Source organism: Ornithodoros turicata, chromosome 5 (genome assembly GCF_037126465.1).
Source record: "Ornithodoros turicata isolate Travis chromosome 5, ASM3712646v1, whole genome shotgun sequence".
NCBI classification, from domain to species: domain Eukaryota; kingdom Metazoa; phylum Arthropoda; class Arachnida; order Ixodida; family Argasidae; genus Ornithodoros; species Ornithodoros turicata.
Genome location: NC_088205.1, coordinates 59041155 through 59058283, shown reverse-complemented (window position 1 = coordinate 59058283; position 17129 = coordinate 59041155). Strand labels below are relative to the sequence as shown.

Sequence of the window (17129 nt, the reverse complement as noted above, 5' to 3'; positions counted from 1 at the left end):
GTTGTTCAACATAGTGGGTGTTCCGAGGGACGGAAGTTCGATAAAACCGTATTTCTGTGATATATTTTTACAGTAATTTTCGAGGGGATATTTTGATTGTTCGATATAGGCAGTAATTCAAAATGTTTGGGTTTGAAGTATGCGGGTTTGACTGTACTGCAAAGTAGCATTTTCACTGTCCCATGGGAGAAAAGCTACTGCAAACCCGCGAATAGTGTGATGCAGGATTGTTACATTCCCGTGCGGGAATGGTTAAAACTACCAGTGCTGAGCAGAAGTGGATTGGATGCAAACACGTTCCAGATGACTTATTGTTGACGTCTAGTGTGACTACTCGCCGCTGCGCTTCGTTTTTGCGTACTCATGTGCTTATGTAGATGATTTATGCAAAATTTAATCAGTAAAACTCAATGAACCACTTCCATATATAGTACGTGTTGCTCCTGGTGGCGGAATGTCAATTGTTGTGTTTTCCCCCAGTGATCATTGCAAAGCTCAGACAGACTGGCATGTCGTATGGCAAAGTAGCAATAGTGAAAGTGCCTCTCGGGCGTTGAGACGTCGAAACATTGTCATGATTCGGCCTAAAACATGCATGAAGCCAATGATTCCCTCCAGTTAAAGTGGCGGCTACGTGCAGGTGGTCGTGCACGTGCAAACATGTACCTGGAAATGGTCTATTGCTCTTTAGATTAAAAAAAAGAAGAAGAAAACGAGCGCGGCTAGTTGCAGTATTGCATGAACACTAAGGCGCACCTTTGTGGATGTGATGAGGATGTGTGACTACGTGAAAGTGATCCAGAGTTAGTTTCAGGTTTCCTAAGACTAGTCAGCAAGCTATACGTGTAGAATTCTCTGCCCTTTTTTGCAAACCAAAAGTGGCCAATAAACGTGCCGATAAGATTTGAACAATGTAGTTTTAACCGAAAAAATCAAACAACACCAATCAGGAATGTCAAACACCGAAAAACATCTGCCAAGTTTGCCCCCACAATAAACACAGAAAATACCTCACAAAAACTGCTAACATTACTATCTTGAGAGCAAGAGCACTAGCAGTAAAGCTTTATTAGAATCAATGTGCTAAAATTTTGTTGAAGGCTTTTTCATTTTTGAAGCGTAAAAAGAAATTGAGCAACATCAGTTCTGTGACTTTTGTTAGTGTCGTTTCTATACCACCTCAACAGGTGGGCTCGGTCACTGTGTAAGCTAGATAGGCTGTCCTCATTCAATGAGCTTGTGGTGGTGCACAAAGAAGAGGAAGAGCGTCAGATGTAGTTAGTGTAGGGATAACTTCTGATATTAGTTATTTTGTATTAGTGAAAAAAAGTCAACTCGTGTGTATCCCTAGGGCAGTGCCTGCCCTGATTTGCCACCCAGGTCTTGAGTGACACAATATGTAGCCATTATTTCTTTTTCAGCTTGTTGTTTCCTTGGGGAGATTGTCGAAGTTCCTGAATGAAGAGGACCTCAATCCTACAGCTGTTGGCAGTGTACCTGATGGAGGTAAATAAACACTAACGTAGTTTTGGACAGCATTTTTATTTTGGAAACTATTTTATCAACATGAAAAATTGTGCCTGTAAATGATCAGTTTATTCTGTGTTTTCAAATGTCTACCCACTGACTACCTACCCTTAAAGAAGGCCCAGTGAGTGCAAGATCACTATAGAATGCCCAAGCGCAGTGATAACAATGACTTCAATGTGCAGACTGTCTCGCTTATACATAGACGGGCTACTTCCTGCTGTTGTGGTCCCTTCTTGCATTTAGGTACACTGGGTTATGTTCGGCAGTGATCCATCGAAATCTCATCCTTTTAAGGTGATGCTGTCACTGTGAGGGACGCAACATTTGCGTGGTCAAGTACGGATCCACCAGTTTTGAGAGAAATAAACCTGCATGTAAAGCATGGCACTCTAGTTGCTGTTATTGGAGCAGTTGGTTCTGGGAAAACGTCTCTTCTGTACTCCATGCTTGGAAGTCTGGAAAAAAGGTCCGGTTCATTGGACATACAGGTAGGCATAAAGTTAGACCCGGAGGGAGGAATACGTGGGGGTTATCTTGTCGTACCTTTACAAAGCGAGGGAATTAGTAAACTGTGGGTCCATAAGATGGAGGTCAGAGCACTGCACGGGCTCGGGCTTACTCGAAAACCCGAGCCCGGCCCGACCCAGGTACCGTAATTTCACGCGTATAAGCCACACCGCAGATAAGCCGCAGGACCCGTTTTTAGGAACATTTTGAAAATTTTCCGGCAGATAAGCCGTGGGCAATAGGACGCAACTGACTTTTGTGGTAAACCAGTGGTGCAATGTGAAATCAATTTTGGGGCCCGCATAGTGCACAACCAAGGAGGTAAGTTCTAGCACGGTTGTAGTGTTCTACTAAGATCGGATTGTGCCCTTGTTGCATGCTTTTTCTGGATCGACGGGTCTGTGGTCTTCCCGACCGACATGAATCACTGTCACCCGTTCCGGTAAAGCTGCATGGGGAATATACCAGGAAGGTCAGTGTACTCTAATGTGAAGACACCCCTGTTATGTATTGTTCGTGCATTGGTGGGGCAGTGCTGTTCTGGAGACACTGTCGGCTCTTTCGTTAAATCCGGGATATGGACAAAATACCCGGGAAAAATAGTCATCAGATAAGCCGCAGAGCGCAGGCGAAAGAAAAAATGTGCGCGTAAGCCGCGGCTAATACGCGTGAAATTACGGTAAGCCTTTTTTTTTGCGGACCTGGGCTGGGCTCGGGTTTGACCATTATGGGTCCTGGCCGGGCCCGGGCCTGTACATTGCCGGACCTAGGTCGGGCTCTAGCTTGTGTTACCCCTCTGTTAGTTAGCCACGGTCAAATTTGACAGCCTCGTACACTGGGCCGGGTAGCCTACAAATTTCTCGGGCTTGGGCCGAGAAACTTAGAATCCTGCGGGCTCTGGCAGGACCTGCGCGTAAAAATGCAGCCCGTGCAGTGCTCTAATGGAGGTTGACTGTATCACTTCACATGTTTTTTAAAATGATAGTTTGCCACTGGTTTTCAGGGCCCACTTGCCTATGTCGCACAGCAGTCATGGATACAGAATGCAACCTTGAAGGAGAATATTGTTTTCACCAGCACATTGGACGAAGATTGGTACGAGAAAGTAGTGCGTGGCTGTGCATTGCTGCCAGACTTGGAAGTACTTCCTGCGGGCGAAGATACAGAAATTGGAGAAAAGGTAATGAAGCATAAAGCATTGACTGTCTATAATCAAATATTTCCTGTCAACTCTTGCATTGATCTACAAGTAACCAAGAATTTGTGGATAAGACTCAAAGTGCAGGCTAACTGGTGAAACATGACGAAAAGTAACTCCGAGACATAGGAACACACAACCAACCACAAGACATTGTTCCATCTGCCGCAGATTCACAAAAAATCAAAATTTTCTGCAGTGCTGCCTGTAGCAATTTTATAATAGATGAAATGCTTGCTTTCATTGTCACGTGCTTGTACGTGCTACATGGAGGTCGCAAATTACAACATACACTGTAGAAGACCCGCGGCACCACCCACAGCAAGATTATTCAGTATGAGATAGAGTTCGGAATTTTAATTTAAGTTTTTTTACTGAACCACCCTCATAATTTGCAAATTTTCAATTAATGACACTCGCAAAACTTAGGGGTCTTCTTGTGTTGCTGCTGTGTATGCTTATTCATTTTTAACATTTCATCTACTGTGGAATCTCGCTAAACGGAAATCGCATAAACGTAATTTCCGTTTAAATGGAACAAAAGTCTCGGATTTGGTTGGTTTTCTGTCTTTCCAATAAAAATTTTTCTTCCATTAATCGGAACAAAAATTTCGGAACCTCCGCGTAAACGGAACCAAAAACGCAACCAACAGGACAGTTTTCTGAGTACTCTCCGACTTTCCCAGCGCGATCGCCACGCGCATCATCAGTTTCCGGTAGGGGTGTGCGAATCCGAATATTTTAAGTCGAACCGAATATCAAATCGAATGGAGGAAAAAATTCAGAATACCGAATCGAATATCGAATATTCGTGCAAAATTTACAATATGCGACTTTCGCGCTAAAAGTTTCCATTTTGTAGCCCATGGCTTTAGTGTGATTTTTCTGGCATTAACTGTCACAAGAGAGACGTGCAATTCTTCTGCTAAAAGCCCCTACTCTTTAATTTTACATGAGACTGCTTCCTGCTTTTGAGGTGAGCCCACACTTACTGGAGTACTGGAGTGATTACCTTCATTTCAAAATTTTATGTCAGGCAGTAACATGTTATACGGATGGGGCTGTAATTGTTTCAGACAACCACAGGCCATTTGTGAAACCAACGAATTGGCATCCTGCCTCAACTTTGCCATGAACACGCTGTAGTTTCTTTGCACTCGCCCTAGGAAGTTGCACTACTGAAATTTTAGACGTAAAGGACATCTTTAGGACACCCTTCTTGTTCGTGGGCTGTAGTCATTATTCAAGAGTCCTAACTTTTTAAAGGCAACCTCTCACACATCAAATCAAAGTCCCTCGTCGACACCGCTAAACTGCATGGGGGAGGGGCACCACCCCTTCCACAAGCGATGTCTACAAAACTAACTTTGGATAACGTTATCTTAAACTAAACACTGTCCCGCCTGTGTTGGTCCTGCAGCAAGGGCAATTTTGTAAAGCAGGCTTCACCTCATGCACGGAAGAATCAGGTGAAGCCCACTTTCGGGTTGTGTCGTTCATAGGTATTCGTGGAATAGTCGAATATTCGAAAAATCGAATATTGGATATTCGATTCGCGAATCAAATAGTTCGAGCGTTTGATATCCGATTCGAATTCGAGAACTCGAATATTCGCACACCCCCTAGTTTCCTGCGTTGGTTTCCAGTCGCGTACAGCGCTGCCGCGCCGCCTTGAACGTGGTGACATGGTGACATGACACCCCCCATCGATGGGAGTTTCAGTGGTCTCAGTTTCAAGCCTGCATTCGTTCGTGACGGCTACGCCTAAACGCCCGCACCACGCCCTACCGCTGGCCAAGAGGATTGATACTGAACATTTCAAAGCATCATCGCTACGTGCATGGCAGCTTGAGCTCTCCACGTCCTGTTTGGCCATGATTAGGATTAGTACGTTAACAGTAGTAAATGCAATTTCCAACGGCACTGCAGAAGCGTGCACCTCATGCTCTTGATCAAAGCAAGATCGAAGTTACCAACAATTTTGAGAGTGGTTGCTACACAAAAACGGTGCTTACGATGAAGTAAGGGATGCCAAAAAGTATGCTAATGAGAACTCTTAGCCAAAAAGACAAGCTGCATGATGCATTTAGTGCTTCATGATCTCGACTACAAAGAAAAAGACTTGGACTCTGTGACTCCGAAGAGCTTAAAAATGCTTGCTACTGTGGATAAAGTGTGCCCAAAGTATGAATATCGGAATGAGTGGGCCAATTGTTCGTGTGAAGGTGGAATATCTCAATGAGGACTAGAATAAAATTGAAAATTGTGTGTGTATTCCTCGTCTTTGATGCAGTAATGTGCATAAAGACTGCTTACAGCTTCTGCACTCCTGGAAATTACACCATTTAACATCTCACACACGACTCAGTAAATGGAACTCCTGATAAATGGAACAGATTTTCCAGGTCCCTTGAGGTTCTGTTTAAAGAGATTCCACTTTTCAAAGGGTGCTTGCACATTATCTGTGATATGGCTTCTCTTTCTAGGGCATTAACCTGAGTGGAGGGCAGAAAGTACGGCTTAGTCTTGCTCGTGCTGTGTACCAAAACGCAGAACTGTATCTTTTGGACGATCCCCTAAGTGCTGTAGATGTGCATGTGGCATCCCAGCTCTTCGATGAAGTCATTGGACCTGAGGGCCTTCTTAAGTCTAAAGTAAGTGCTTCCCTCCAAAACGTACTTGTTTGAATATAAGGCTCACTCAAGGCAGTGTGCGTAGGCAGAGAAAGTTGCATTGAAGCGGGTGATATCTTATTTGTTCCCTAGAGTATAGTATGTTATGGCTTGGCAGTAGTATCCTGTAACCTGCATTGTGAGTGTGTTGGCATCCTTTTCTGTCCTGCGGCATTGTAGACAGCTCTAGTGGCTGTTGTGGGGCCGATTTGAGTTATGACAGTAAGTTTTGGGGTGTCTCTTTTCTACAAGCCTCGGAACCGAAGGCATGCATGCTCCCTTTCTCAGATAAGATGGTCTTGATGACAGCGGCATAGTGTGGGTTCCCAACGTCCAGGATAAAATGAGTATCGTGCCCCAAACAAGACACATAAGAGGAATGCATCAGAATCGCCTCCCTCCCCCAACGCCCCCCATCCAGTAGAAAGTGCCCAATGTTAAAAATTGATTTTTTTTTCACGTGATAAACAGTTTCACTGTTTTTATTTCAAACTTTTTTCTCTCTGTCGGTAATTTGTGCCAAAAAAAAATTTGCATCTGGGGCGACTGCCCCTACGGCCCCCTCACGCTATGCCATTGCCTCATGGAGGGTTGTGTTCAGTAGGTAGCCAGCTCGACCACATGTCTTGGTTTGCCAATGTAGTAACCAGGGGTGAGCGAGTAATGCTAATTTTTTTTATATCATAATACAAATACATAACGCCTGCCAGAAATCAGTATATAAGCTATAATACTAAAGGAATATGTTTATTCTGAGGTATTATAGCACATAATATGAATACTTCTGTGCATTAAGCAAGTAATAGTACACTGAAACTCAATGCATGCAGTATCAGGAAAGAAAATGCAGAAATCTACACAGTTTGTGTACTTGTTTGTGACAGTAAATCTCTGGTCACGCTTTATTTTAGGCAAGTATTAGGTGCCTTGTTTATCACCAAATGTTTGTGAAACTTGGGCTTGGGAAAATTAGCGATAAAGTGCGCCGGTGACACTTGGTAGGTCAGACTTCTCAAAAAGTATCACACCTTCTAGAGTACTACATGTAATACTACTTCAGTTTTGTGTATCATAATACAAATACATTCAGAGAATGAGTGTTATAATTATAGGGTTGTGAGTTTTCGGAGCTTATATTTTGGTATATTCAGAGCAAGGTTTTTGTCATTTATTTTTTACTACTGAATTAGCACCCAAAATTCAGAGAAAAAGCCAGGTTTTGAAATGACACACTTACAAGAAGAATCAGAAGCTGCCTTGCAAGCACAGTTACTGTTATGTCACATAACTTGTGGACAGTGACATCTGTATTGCAATCATCTGACAGTGGAAGTATCTCAAAATCTGGATATTCCTTGACATATTCGCAAGGCAGCTTTTGCTTGTGTATTGTGACAACTAGCTGTCCTCTCAAGAAGACAATTTGTGCATCATCTGTACTCCCTTGTCCATCTTTAGGAGGAGTGGAATTTTTATTGGACACAAATAAAATTATTATTATTATTATTATTATTATGATGATGATGATGATTCACATAAAAAGAGAAATAACAGCAACTTTATTTTTAAGATGAGGAATGGGGAGTTTCATCGCGAGGGGCGATACTCTACCCCGTCGCTGGTGGTGATGTGGGGAATGAAATAATGAGCCATCTCGCAATAAGGATCGTCCTATTGTGCCCAAAAAGGTCAAAAGAGTTTTGAGGGCAGAGCATTGGTGTGATAGATTTGGCCAAGGAAAAAAAGAGAAATAAAAACCCGATTCGCTACACATTTTCCAAGTAGACCTGAGAAATGGCCGCAGTGACCTCAAAGTGTCCTAATGTTGGGTAGAGTCACTACTTAGGGTACTCTGCTCAGTGACCCCAATGTCAGGGTACCTCTGGGCAAGGATGGAGTTCACCTACATTACACGGATGCTTTGCGCTTTGCTATATGATGGGCTGCTGCACAGTGGATTTGAGTCAAGACGGGCACCCTTCCTTGTCGTGATGCTAGGCAATCTCGGCACAAAAGGAAACGAACCCCGTTAACCAGTCATCAGCGCATGGTTTTTCTTGCTGAGCTCCTAGTTACTGAAACCCCCAAGCTGAGTTTTTCGGATAAATCCTGATCCGTCTACTGACATACCGTTTGCTGGCATACGTTTTTCAGATTTTTTCGAATAAATCCAAAAACGCAGTACCCTAGTTGTAATATACAAAACAAATACTCCAAAGTGTTACAAAACCAGTACAGTCGAGCCCATTTATTATGATCTTCAATATAACGAAAGCTTCGATATTACGATCAAACTGCTGGTTCTTGTCAGCTCACCCGTTGAAGTACACGTAAACAAGACACTGACACAATGATCGCCGTCAAAGTGTTTGCTCTCGTATGACGATCAGAATTCTCCCGGCAGCTGGTAAAACGCATTAAAATCGCGAAGCAAGATTGCATTTTTTTTATTGAAAACTAATTAAGGTGGCAGTTTCAAGAGCCTAGCCTCCATGAGCATTAATCTGAGGACGCGGTGCATTTATCCACGCATAACTGACGGCATTAGATGCATGCATTGCAAGGCGCGCGACTTCGAAGGTGCTTGCAGAGGAGATTGTTCCCTCTCCACATCATTCTCTCGTCAAGGTTTTCTTCTGTTTGCTGCATGCTACGATGGCGTCTCTGTTTCCAGGACGTGTTTTGATAAGGAAAGGCACACGGCTCGACTCCAAGTTGCACGCGCACGTAGCATTTTTTATGGGTGCAAAACATCATTGGGAAGTACCGAGCCTTCCAAAATGTGAGCTGGCAGACAGTTGCGTGTTGCCACCCTAACACGCGTCAACGAATTACCCATGGACGAGGCGCGTTGTAATGGACAACACGGTCTTGATAGTGAGAATGATGATGGCTACGGCACTGGACGACAAGCAATGGATGAAGTCCTCTACCTCGAAAAGTGCGGCGCCTCACGTGGTATTGGCGATTACGTGTTGTCCTTAGGAAAGCTTTCGGCACAAAGCTGTATCAATTTACGGCTAGATAAAATGCTTCTACGCTTTCAACAGTTCAACTGTTCAGTGGCATTCTACATGTACTGTTCTACTTCGTTGATGTGATCCCTACCGGAGATTTTGCAAAAGCTCATATACAGGGTGTCCACGCTAAGTGTGAACAGATTTTTTAAAAATATATCAATCACTTTTTCCGAGATGAAATCAATTGCAATATAGCATATGCTGAAGGGCACTCCCTAAGGGGGCATTAACAGACTCCTAAGGCAATGTCTTAATTAACTTTCAATAATTAACTTTTTAATTATAAAAGCTACGAAGTTGCTCCAATGAGAACATCTGATCTCTTCGGTCACCGGATACCAAAGCCGTTTTCAGAACAAAAATCCGTTCGATAGATCGTCCGCAAAAAATTCGTGAAGGAACGCCATTTTTTTCTCTATTTTATTCATTGCGCATCTCTAGAGACGCGTCTTTCCTTCGCCCCCAATACGAGAGGATGAAAGAGCACACTATCGCCTCTTGTGTCCTGGAAAAAGATTAAAAGAAAACAGAAAATGCAGCCCAAGATAAGGGCAGTCGCGATAGAGTCACCCGATAGATTTGTGTTTTTGTTTTGTTTCCGCAAGTTAAAGCTAATCTTCGACGCATGAGGCGGCACTGTGCTCTTTCACTCTCTCAAACTGGGGGTAAAGGAAAGCCGCTTCTTTGAAGATGCGCAATAAACCAAATAAAGAAGAAAATGGCGTTCCTTCACGAATTTTTTGCGGACGATCTACCGAACGGATTTTTGTTCTGAAAACGGTTTTGGTATCTGGTGACCGAAGAGATCAGAGGTTCTCATTGGAGCAACTTCGTAGCTTTTATAATTAAAAAGTTAATTATTGAAAGTTAATTAAGACATTGCCTTAGGAGTCGTTAATGCCCCCCTAGGGAGTGCCCTTCAGCATATGCTATATTGCAATTGATTCCATCTCGGAAAAAATGATTGATATATTTTTAAAAAATCTGTTCACACTTAGCGTGGACACCCTGTATATTGATAGCTCGGATATAACGATTGGATTTCGCGTTCCCGTCAATATCTTTATAAACGGGCTCAACTGTATCATAATACAAACTTTACTGCCCACCCCTGGTAGCAACCTCCTGTTTTCTTAATTAAAAATATGCTACAAATCTGACATTTCAAATTATGGAACAACACAGATATTGAGCTCTCTTATCACTGTCATGCTCCTGTTGTGACATTTTATTTTTGTTTTCAGACTCGCATACTAGTAACCCACTCTGTGACCTACCTGCCACAAGTTGATTGGATAGTTGTATTGGATAAAGGTGCTATTAGTGAGCAAGGCACATTCAGTCAGTTGATGGAAGCCAATGGAAGCTTTTCTACTTTCCTTAAGAAGCACAGGGTTGGTGAAGGAAACTCTGACAGCAATGAGCAGTCGGGGGAGGAAGAAACAGACACAACTGAGTAAGCTCCTTATCCAGCATGAACACATGTTGGCTTTTAATCTTCTGTACTAAAGAACTCTGTCTCCTTTACTTTGCACAAAGTGGTGCAAAAGAGAAACAGGATGAAGATGATGACCAGGAAAAGCTAAGGTTGACAGATGAGGAGAGCATTTACGTTGGAAAGGTGAGAGTAATCTAAGGCAATTCATCTCAATTTGAGCTACTCAAAATTCCCCCTTTAGTGGATATTGTCACGAAGCGAAATGGGCCAGCGAGTCGTTGAATAAACAGCGAACGGTTTATTAGACTACTTGGTAGCAAAACACAAGAGTTATAGCTCTCTGAACACAACTGAGTCCAAAGAATGAATGCTCCAGCCTAGAGCGCACAAGCATTTAAGCGTCGCGCCGAAAAGTCTAGAAACAGCACGTGCATTTGCCAGAGAGCAGGCGATGTGTCTGGAAGCTTCTTGCTTCTCCTTCAGCACGCGCCGGGATGAGATGTACCGTGTCGTGCCTGCCCTGGATGTTTCTCGAAGATGATTTGTGGCAATATTGAGCCACAGAATGCTATTCTAATTTGTGCGCAACAAGCTGTATTGCTAAAGAAACGTTGGTGCAGCAAAAAGTTTTGGAAAGCACGTTTTTTAAGTAGCAGAACATGGCATTTGACAACTATACAGGGTTTCCACGTAGAAGTTGCACTTCAAAAGCGGGTATGTTGTATGTGAATGAAGTCTGCCGCAAAGATTGACATGGGCCGGGCTAGAGCTACCCACAGCCTTCGACCCCGAGCCATATGGGCCGGGCCTGGGCCTTACGTCACTAGCCTTTATCACCATTCCCTTTGCTACACCCAAGAGCTCTCATCTCCACCGCTCGCTAGGTCTTCTAGCCTCCGCTAGCTTTGTGTGCTCAGCGAAGAAGAGAGACAGGCTGTGCACCTCGCCGTTTAAAGAATGCTGCTTTTTAAAGATATGGAGCCCTCATAATCCAGTATGGCTGATGACGATGATATTCCGTCATGATACTTGTACAGGCTGGTGCACAGCCTGTTATGGTTTTAAAACATAGATGTCTTGTTTGTAATACATAATTTAGTATGTGGTCGTTGGTCCTCCTCCCTTCCTTTTTGTCAGTTTTAGTGTTTGCACCATTGTGTAGGCTTTCAGCTGTTGATGGGCAAATGAATAACAAAAAAAAAGGAATGTGAATGAGTGGAGTCCATCCCCTCGTTCCATTTCCACTGGACCACCAAACTCGGCCATCTGTATACCTAGACTACCAGTCCTCAGGCGTTGTGAGTCCAAGGAAACCCTGCACATTTGTGGGCATAGTGAGGAACTCCCCAACCTACAGCATAGGTTGCGCAGACATTCATGCAACTATTCATTAAAAACACACTCCAAAAGAGTATTGTTGGTTCTTTTCATGAAGGATGAATCCATACTGAATGTATTCTTCACAGTATTAATTGTAGCGCCCTTGCATAACCTCATCATGGGTAAAGCCTCCAACTTTCCGCGATTCCGCGAAATTTCGTGGAAATGACGATCTTCCACAGAATCGCCTTTTTTCCGTGGAAATTCCGCGGAATGCTGTAATTCACTGTGCAATTAATAATTTATGCTCTCTTAGTCAATAATGCCTATTAGATCTAAAAAAGCCCTTCGCTAAAAAAGCCTCGTGCTAAAAAAAAAAACTTGTTTTGAGCGATGCCTGCAAACGACGCCGACAGCAGACGCGCGACCAGCGCGAGTCACATGGCACGGTTCTCCTCTTTCCGCGTGTTGTAAAGAAATGAGAAAGGGTCAGCGCGCATGTGCATTCGTGGAACGGTGGAGAACGAACGCCTTCCTATTCGTACGATGTCAGGAAGAAAACTGCGCGGGATCGCGCTCGGGAATACAGAAACACTGTATATTCTATGAGGACGGAGGCATTCTTTTTTTGCAAGGTGTGTGCTAAGTCTGTCGACCATCGACGTAAATCTACGATCGACGACCACGTAATGAGCAACAGGCACAGCACGAACGCCGACAAGTTGAAGCGAAGGCAGGAAGAAACGCAGCGAGGCAATAACGTCGCTGCTGGTTGTTCTGGACTTCAGCAGCGTGATGTAAGGTTGCAGTCGCTGGACTCTGTGGTCACAGCCCGGGAAGCAAGAATGGAAGTTGTTACAGAATTTCTGGAAGCACTCATTGCCGCTAATATTCCGCTGGAAAAGGTTGGACGCCCCAAAATAAGGAATTTCTTGGAGACGCGGGTTACCAACGGCGGGTCGATACCGGGGCTGAACGCACTTCGCCGTCGAATTCCAGAACTGTTCGAGAAACACGAAGCTTGGCATGCTGCGTGGGTCGACAGTGTCGGTGGTGGTCGACGAAAATAACGTGGTTAACAGAAAATAAAAGTGTGTTCATCTCTTTGAGGTACTGACTGGCTTGATCTGAGTGCATCTGCTTCCAGACATGCATTTGTGCCACACTTGCAGAATGGCGCGGAATTTGCGATTTTTATTCACGGACGCCCGCGGATTTGACATTGGAGCCCCATGGAAAAAATAATTTTCCACCACAGAAAGTTGGAGCCTTTAATCATGGGGGGGCCTTCTCATCCCAGCCTTATGTGTTGCGGCGTACACATGAAAAAACACTTGATGACGGGCTGGAGGAATCCAGTTTGAGTACCCCTGACCCAGACTAATGCGCAACAGTTTCCAAGACTGTGACTCACGAAACTGACATTGGAGAATGGAAATGCAAAGTTGCATGCTGGGAACATCGGTTGCCTTTTTTCTCTCTCTCTCTCTCTCTCTCTCTCTCTTTGGCGACTGCATGAGTCTAAAGTGAACATAAAGGTATGAAAGCAAAACTAAATGCATATCATAAGAGCTGCTGTTACAACGGCAAAGGAAAGCGAAGGACCAAGTCCTGGAACATGCTTTACTTGGGTCCTTTACCTGTGGGGTGGGGGCACCCATTGTGCAACAGGTACATCACATTTTCATGATGTTGCATGAAAGACTTAGGTATAAAGATTATGAAATTGTCACTTTGGAATGAATACAAATACTGAAAATATTTTATTCGTGTTTGGAACATTGAGTATTTCCACAGGCTTGCAGATAATATATTACTGTGAACACACGATTGCTTGGCACTGTTGCTGGCATATCTGTCTGAAGGATGACAATTAACAACGGCAGCTCACTCAGTCTCTGCAGTTACTGTCGATAGATACATATGTCTTTACACTACATGTATGCAAGAAATACATGTTTGGAAAAAGGGAACTTGCACATATACTATACATTGCGTGCTTGTTCCCTGCTGCAATGTGCTACTGTCATATCAGTTTCATTTGCTCAGCTGGACAGGCAGACACCCTTGGCTGCCAGTCGCTCTAGTTGTGCCGATGAGTACAACTGTTCGTTTATTTTACAGATTGGATGGCGAGTCTATTACGAATACTTCCATCGTGTTGGCTGGCAATATGTAATACCTACGGTAGTTGCCAGTGCTGTGGCTTACGGGAGTGAGGCAAGTTCACAAAACCTACCTTTCTTATTTTTATCCTTGTTTTCCGGCTGTGAACACATGTGCAATAAGTTATTCAGCAATTATGTGTCGCACAACTCTAATATGTGTAAATGTGTGTGGGAGCCATGGGGACAGAAATCTCAGTAATTAATTCTAGGGCTGTGCGAATACTGATTTTTGGGTTTGAATCAAATACGAATGGAATAGTAACATCTATTAATAGTAGTGAATTGAATAATGTCGAATACCATGCACAAGTGTGTACTTATTAAATAGTAAGCGAAAGTCTACGTTGAAACCAGGTGCTCAGTTGTATTTTGTGAGACTGTGACTGCAAACTATGTCCTGGCTAGCTTTGCTACACCAGGAAACCCAAACTTCTCATCACTTGTAAGGGCAGAAGTTTGCACACCCCCTCTGAATGTTACCTTTAATGTGTGTTTCACATATTTCATTGATGAATGCATTTGTGCTACAATTGTCCTGAAAATTGTAATTCTGGATGGATTCTAGTACCCAGACATAACGTAGTTGACTGTGTGATGAAACCCCTTTTTCTACGGTGTCATAGCTGGTCCAGCTAAAGCTCAAAATAATTAAACTAACTTAAACTTCCCTGCCAACATTTGCTAAAATATTTTTCAGAAGTGGCAATTTTCTGTGATCCCTCAAATGGCGCTTTTAAACCATGCCTACAACCCGGCAGCACAGGCAGAAGTGTTAACTCGCCTGACGCTCGGAGATTTGAGTCGCAGAAATGTAAAGTAAGCTTCGCCCAACACTCAGAGGCATGAGTTGAAGCTAGCTTGCGGAATTTCGAATATATTTGAATACTCGATAAAATGTTATTCGGTTCGAATACGAATAGCGCGGTACCGTTATTCGGTACAAATGTCGAATATTTCAAATATTCGCACAGCCCTAATTAATTCAGCTAGTCTTTTCTCAACTTGCGTTGATACCCACAGTTGCATGTCACATTGCCGTAGTATCCATATTTGAGAGCATTTGCCAGTATGATTGTAAAGTGGCTATCTGCAACACTGAATGACATGTTGAGTTTTGTGTGTGCTTGCATTTGTGCCTCTCTCCTGCCCAGACTCAAGCTTTGTTCATAATGGATAACAACCTGATACTCCACATTGCGTCATAACCCCTATGGCAGAAATTGCATGCACAATTATAAGTTTTGACTTAGCGTCAAGGATTAGAAGACAAAGGATTAATATTTCCGAAATTAATGAAACTGATATGAGCTTTTGTATTAACTTTAATTGACCCAAATTCAAGGACTGAAATATTTGCACCCCCTAAATTCATTGCAAATTGGTTGCTGACACACACTTTAAACTTTTGTTCCTTGAAGTGACTAAAACTACTAATGCTATTGCATTGATATATTGCCACAAGACTTCCACAAGACCATCCAAGGGGTTAAAGCTCGGCTAATGTTATACTCTACATTTGCGAATTACCTTTGTTAGTTCTATACAGGGATGGACATAATTAACTGATGGTTTGCAATATTATTAAGGCCCTCGGTTTTCTGCTGTGGCAAATTCAAAATTCTGCGGCACTGACTTGCAAATTCTTCAATTTTCTGCAGCGAGCAGACAACGGCTGCTTGAAACGGGAAACACTTTATTTTCTTGAATAAAAATATTTTATAAAATTACATATTCAAAGCGCTGTTTTTGTGGCTCAGCATTACGTGATATCTTGTGTTCTCCTCCGATGCGGTCTGTCACCTGCAATCATTTTATACCTGCTGAAAGATCTTTCAGCATCTACAGAGTTCATAGGAGCTTTACAAGAAGCTGTTATTAATACATGCCCTGGCGAAATTACATCTTGGGGACACCCTTTTTTGTTCCTGGGCTGTAGGCATTGCTTAAGAGTCTTAACTATTTGAAGGCAACCTCCCAGACATCAAATCAAAATCCCACATTGCCACTGCTAAATTGCACACGAGAGGGACGCTGCGCCTTTCTCAGACAAAGTATGCACAATAAACTTGTGCTAACGTTATCTTAAGGTAAATTACAATCTGTCTGTCTGTCCTGTAGCATGGGCAATTTCGTAAAGCAGGCTTCACCTCACGCAGGGTATCGTCAGGTGAAGCCCACTTTCGGGAGGTGTCGTTCGTATTTGGCGAATAGTCGAATATCCGGAAACCCGAATATTGGGTATTCGATTCGCGAATCAAATACTTCGAGTGATTCATATACCATTCGAATTCGAGAACTTGAATATCCGCAAACCCCTAAAAATAAGGGATTCCATAAAATTCTGTGCCAAATGAAGGATTCTGTGGTTAATTCCGAATCTCGGAAAACCGAGGGCCATAAGTATAATATATTTCTTGCAGTGGGAGTTGGCAATACGGACAATCCTCTACTCACCTGATGGACCCCTGAGTTTAGTTAGCTATGGAGCATTGGCCGGTGTGTGTGTGCGTGCTGCTGCAGTCGAGCTGTTTCTCAGAACATAGTCACAGCCACCCAACAGGCGATCAACAGTGAGGTACACCATTGTGTTAAACCTGTCACGGCGAAGTTTGTCCCATGTGCTGAAAAATTTAGAACTTAGAATTTAATTTAACCAATGCACAGACGTGACAACATATCGATAGTTGCCAGGCCTGATCGCTACGAGAGCATTTTGCACAATCTGTTCTGCTCAGATGAGGCTCATTTTCATCTTCATGGTGGTGAACAAACACAATTATCGGTACTTGGGGACTGAAAACTCCTGTGGACTTCATGAGAGGCCATTGCATAGCCCAAAAGTCACTGTTTGGTGTGCCGTCTCATCTTCCTGTATTATTGGGCTGAACTTCTTTGAAGCTAGCAATAGGAGGGTGGTTCCAGTGAATGCAGAGCGCTACACTGCCATGATCATAAAATTCCTTACCCCAAAAATCGCTAACCTGGAGGACGCATGCTTTCAACAAGATGGAGTGCTGCCACGTACAGCTTGTTTGAGTATGGAAGCTCTTCATTAGCCCTCCTGTCCTTTTCCTTTGGGGACATTTGAAAGAAACTGCTTATCGGACTAAACCAGCAACAATAAAGGACCTGATACAGTGCATCGAGTGAGCAATTGAGCATATTGGACAGGACGTCTAGTGTCACACAGTGACCACTCGAAAGACGTTATTTTTGGTTCATGTCACAGTCAGTTTGTGTTTGTATTGTTTGAATTAATCTCCAAAAAGTATAGAA

At 43.3% G+C, this 17129-nt stretch overlaps 2 protein-coding genes across 2 annotated transcripts in view; one reads left to right on the top strand and one right to left on the bottom strand.

Annotated features, from left to right (window-relative positions):
- LOC135394520 (rab proteins geranylgeranyltransferase component A 1-like) overlaps positions 1 to 17129 on the bottom strand; it is a 216146-nt gene that overhangs the window by 149644 nt on the left and 49373 nt on the right. The window lies entirely within an intron of this gene.
- LOC135394523 (multidrug resistance-associated protein 1-like) overlaps positions 1 to 17129 on the top strand; it is an 81810-nt gene that overhangs the window by 37068 nt on the left and 27613 nt on the right. Inside the window, exons 15-21 of the mRNA XM_064625302.1 lie at positions 1422 to 1506; positions 1825 to 2018; positions 3041 to 3217; positions 5722 to 5889; positions 10172 to 10383; positions 10467 to 10548; positions 13810 to 13905. Of these exons, the coding sequence (XP_064481372.1) occupies positions 1422 to 1506; positions 1825 to 2018; positions 3041 to 3217; positions 5722 to 5889; positions 10172 to 10383; positions 10467 to 10548; positions 13810 to 13905 (1014 nt within the window). The remainder of the gene's footprint in view (positions 1 to 1421; positions 1507 to 1824; positions 2019 to 3040; positions 3218 to 5721; positions 5890 to 10171; positions 10384 to 10466; positions 10549 to 13809; positions 13906 to 17129) is intronic.